General features: G+C 41.6%; 1 protein-coding gene across 1 annotated transcript; it reads right to left on the reverse strand.

Moving 5' to 3' along the window:
• Nucleotides 1-491: 491 nt before the first annotated feature.
• On the reverse strand, nt 492-1,427 carry LOC136633579 (olfactory receptor 4Q3-like). The gene has a single exon (XM_066609341.1). It carries the CDS (start codon nt 1,425-1,427, stop codon nt 492-494), a length of 936 nt encoding a protein of 311 aa, XP_066465438.1.

The following is a 1,427-nucleotide window of genomic DNA, read 5'->3' on the forward strand; positions in this document are numbered from 1 at the left end:
TTTGGAGAGGGGGCGATGAGGAGAAAACAAATGTATTAAATAGATTTTTCACCAGTATATTTACTCAGGAAAATGAAATGCCAGGTGAAATGTAGAGTAATAAAGTAAGCTCTCCATTGAATGTCACCAGTCTAACCCAGGAGGAAGGGCAAAGCCACCTTAAACAGATTAAAATAGACAATCAGGGTCCTGATTGCATACATCTCCGGGTTCTAAGGGAATTAAGTAATTTAATAGACAGACCATTGCTTCTTATATTTAGGGACTCTATAGTAACAAGGTCTATGCCACTGGATTGGCACATAGCAAATCTGGTGCCAATATTCAAAAAAAGGGTCAAAAAGTGAACCTAGAAACTACAGGCCAGTAAGTCTAATGTCTAAAATGTTTAAGGGGCTTCTAAGAGATGCTATCCTGGAGGACCTTAAGGACACACAGATATGTGTAATCCACTTGTTTTTGCAATATCACAAACTTCTTTTGAAACACATTCAATGTGTCCAGGAAAGTTTCTTCCCCAAGAAGGACTTAATGGCAGCTTTTGCCTCCTTGTTTCTGAGAGTATATATAATTGGATTTAATAAGGGTGTCAGCACTGTATAAAATATCGACACCATTTTATCAGCCGCAAAAGAAACTGAGGGCCTCATATAGATGAAAATACTAGGTCCGAAAAAGAGGGTGACCACAATGAGATGGGAGGCACATGTGGAAAAGGCTTTGCCCGTCCCTTCATCAGATCTGGTCTTCACTACGGTGTTGATAATCCCCATGTAGGAGATAAGCAAGATGATAAAAGATAGTGTGGCTATCAAGCCGCTGTTTGCCACAAATATTATCTCAATGATGAAGATATCTGAGCAGGATAATACAGACAAGGGATGGATGTCACAGAAGAAATGGTCGATTCTGTTTGGGCCACAGAACTTCAGTTGACAGGTTAATATTATCTGCACGATGGAGTGGAAGAAGCTTATGACCCAGCACACCGCTTCCAACCAGCAACAAATGACCTTGTTCATAATACTAGAATACCGTAGAGGGTTGCATATGGCCACATAGCGGTCGTACGCCATGACGGTAAGCAGGAGGCACTCAGTTCCTGCAAAGAAGTGTAAGAAGAAGAGCTGTGTGAAACAGGCACCAAGGGAAACCGTGTTTGTCTTCGATAGAAAGTCAACCAGCATTTTAGGGACAGTCACCGATGCGTAGCACAGGTCTACCAAAGATAATCTGCTAAGGAAATAATACATGGCTGAATGGAGATGGGACTCAAAATACACCGTTACCATGATGAGAAGATTGGCGATCAATATGAGAATGTAGACGATGAGTAGAAGGATGAACAGGGCAATACTCAGGTTAGGAAAAGTGTTCAGTCCAAGGAGAGTAAACTCCTCCACATTCTGCTGGTGGGTAGCATTCAT

Source organism: Eleutherodactylus coqui, chromosome 6, assembly GCF_035609145.1.
Source record: "Eleutherodactylus coqui strain aEleCoq1 chromosome 6, aEleCoq1.hap1, whole genome shotgun sequence".
Classification (NCBI taxonomy): domain Eukaryota; kingdom Metazoa; phylum Chordata; class Amphibia; order Anura; family Eleutherodactylidae; genus Eleutherodactylus; species Eleutherodactylus coqui.

What these genes read in the sequence shown, in the direction of transcription:
- LOC136633579 (XM_066609341.1), bottom strand. Translation starts at nt 1,427, where the DNA reads ATGAATGCTACCCACCAGCAGAATGTGGAGGAGTTTACTCTCCTTGGA.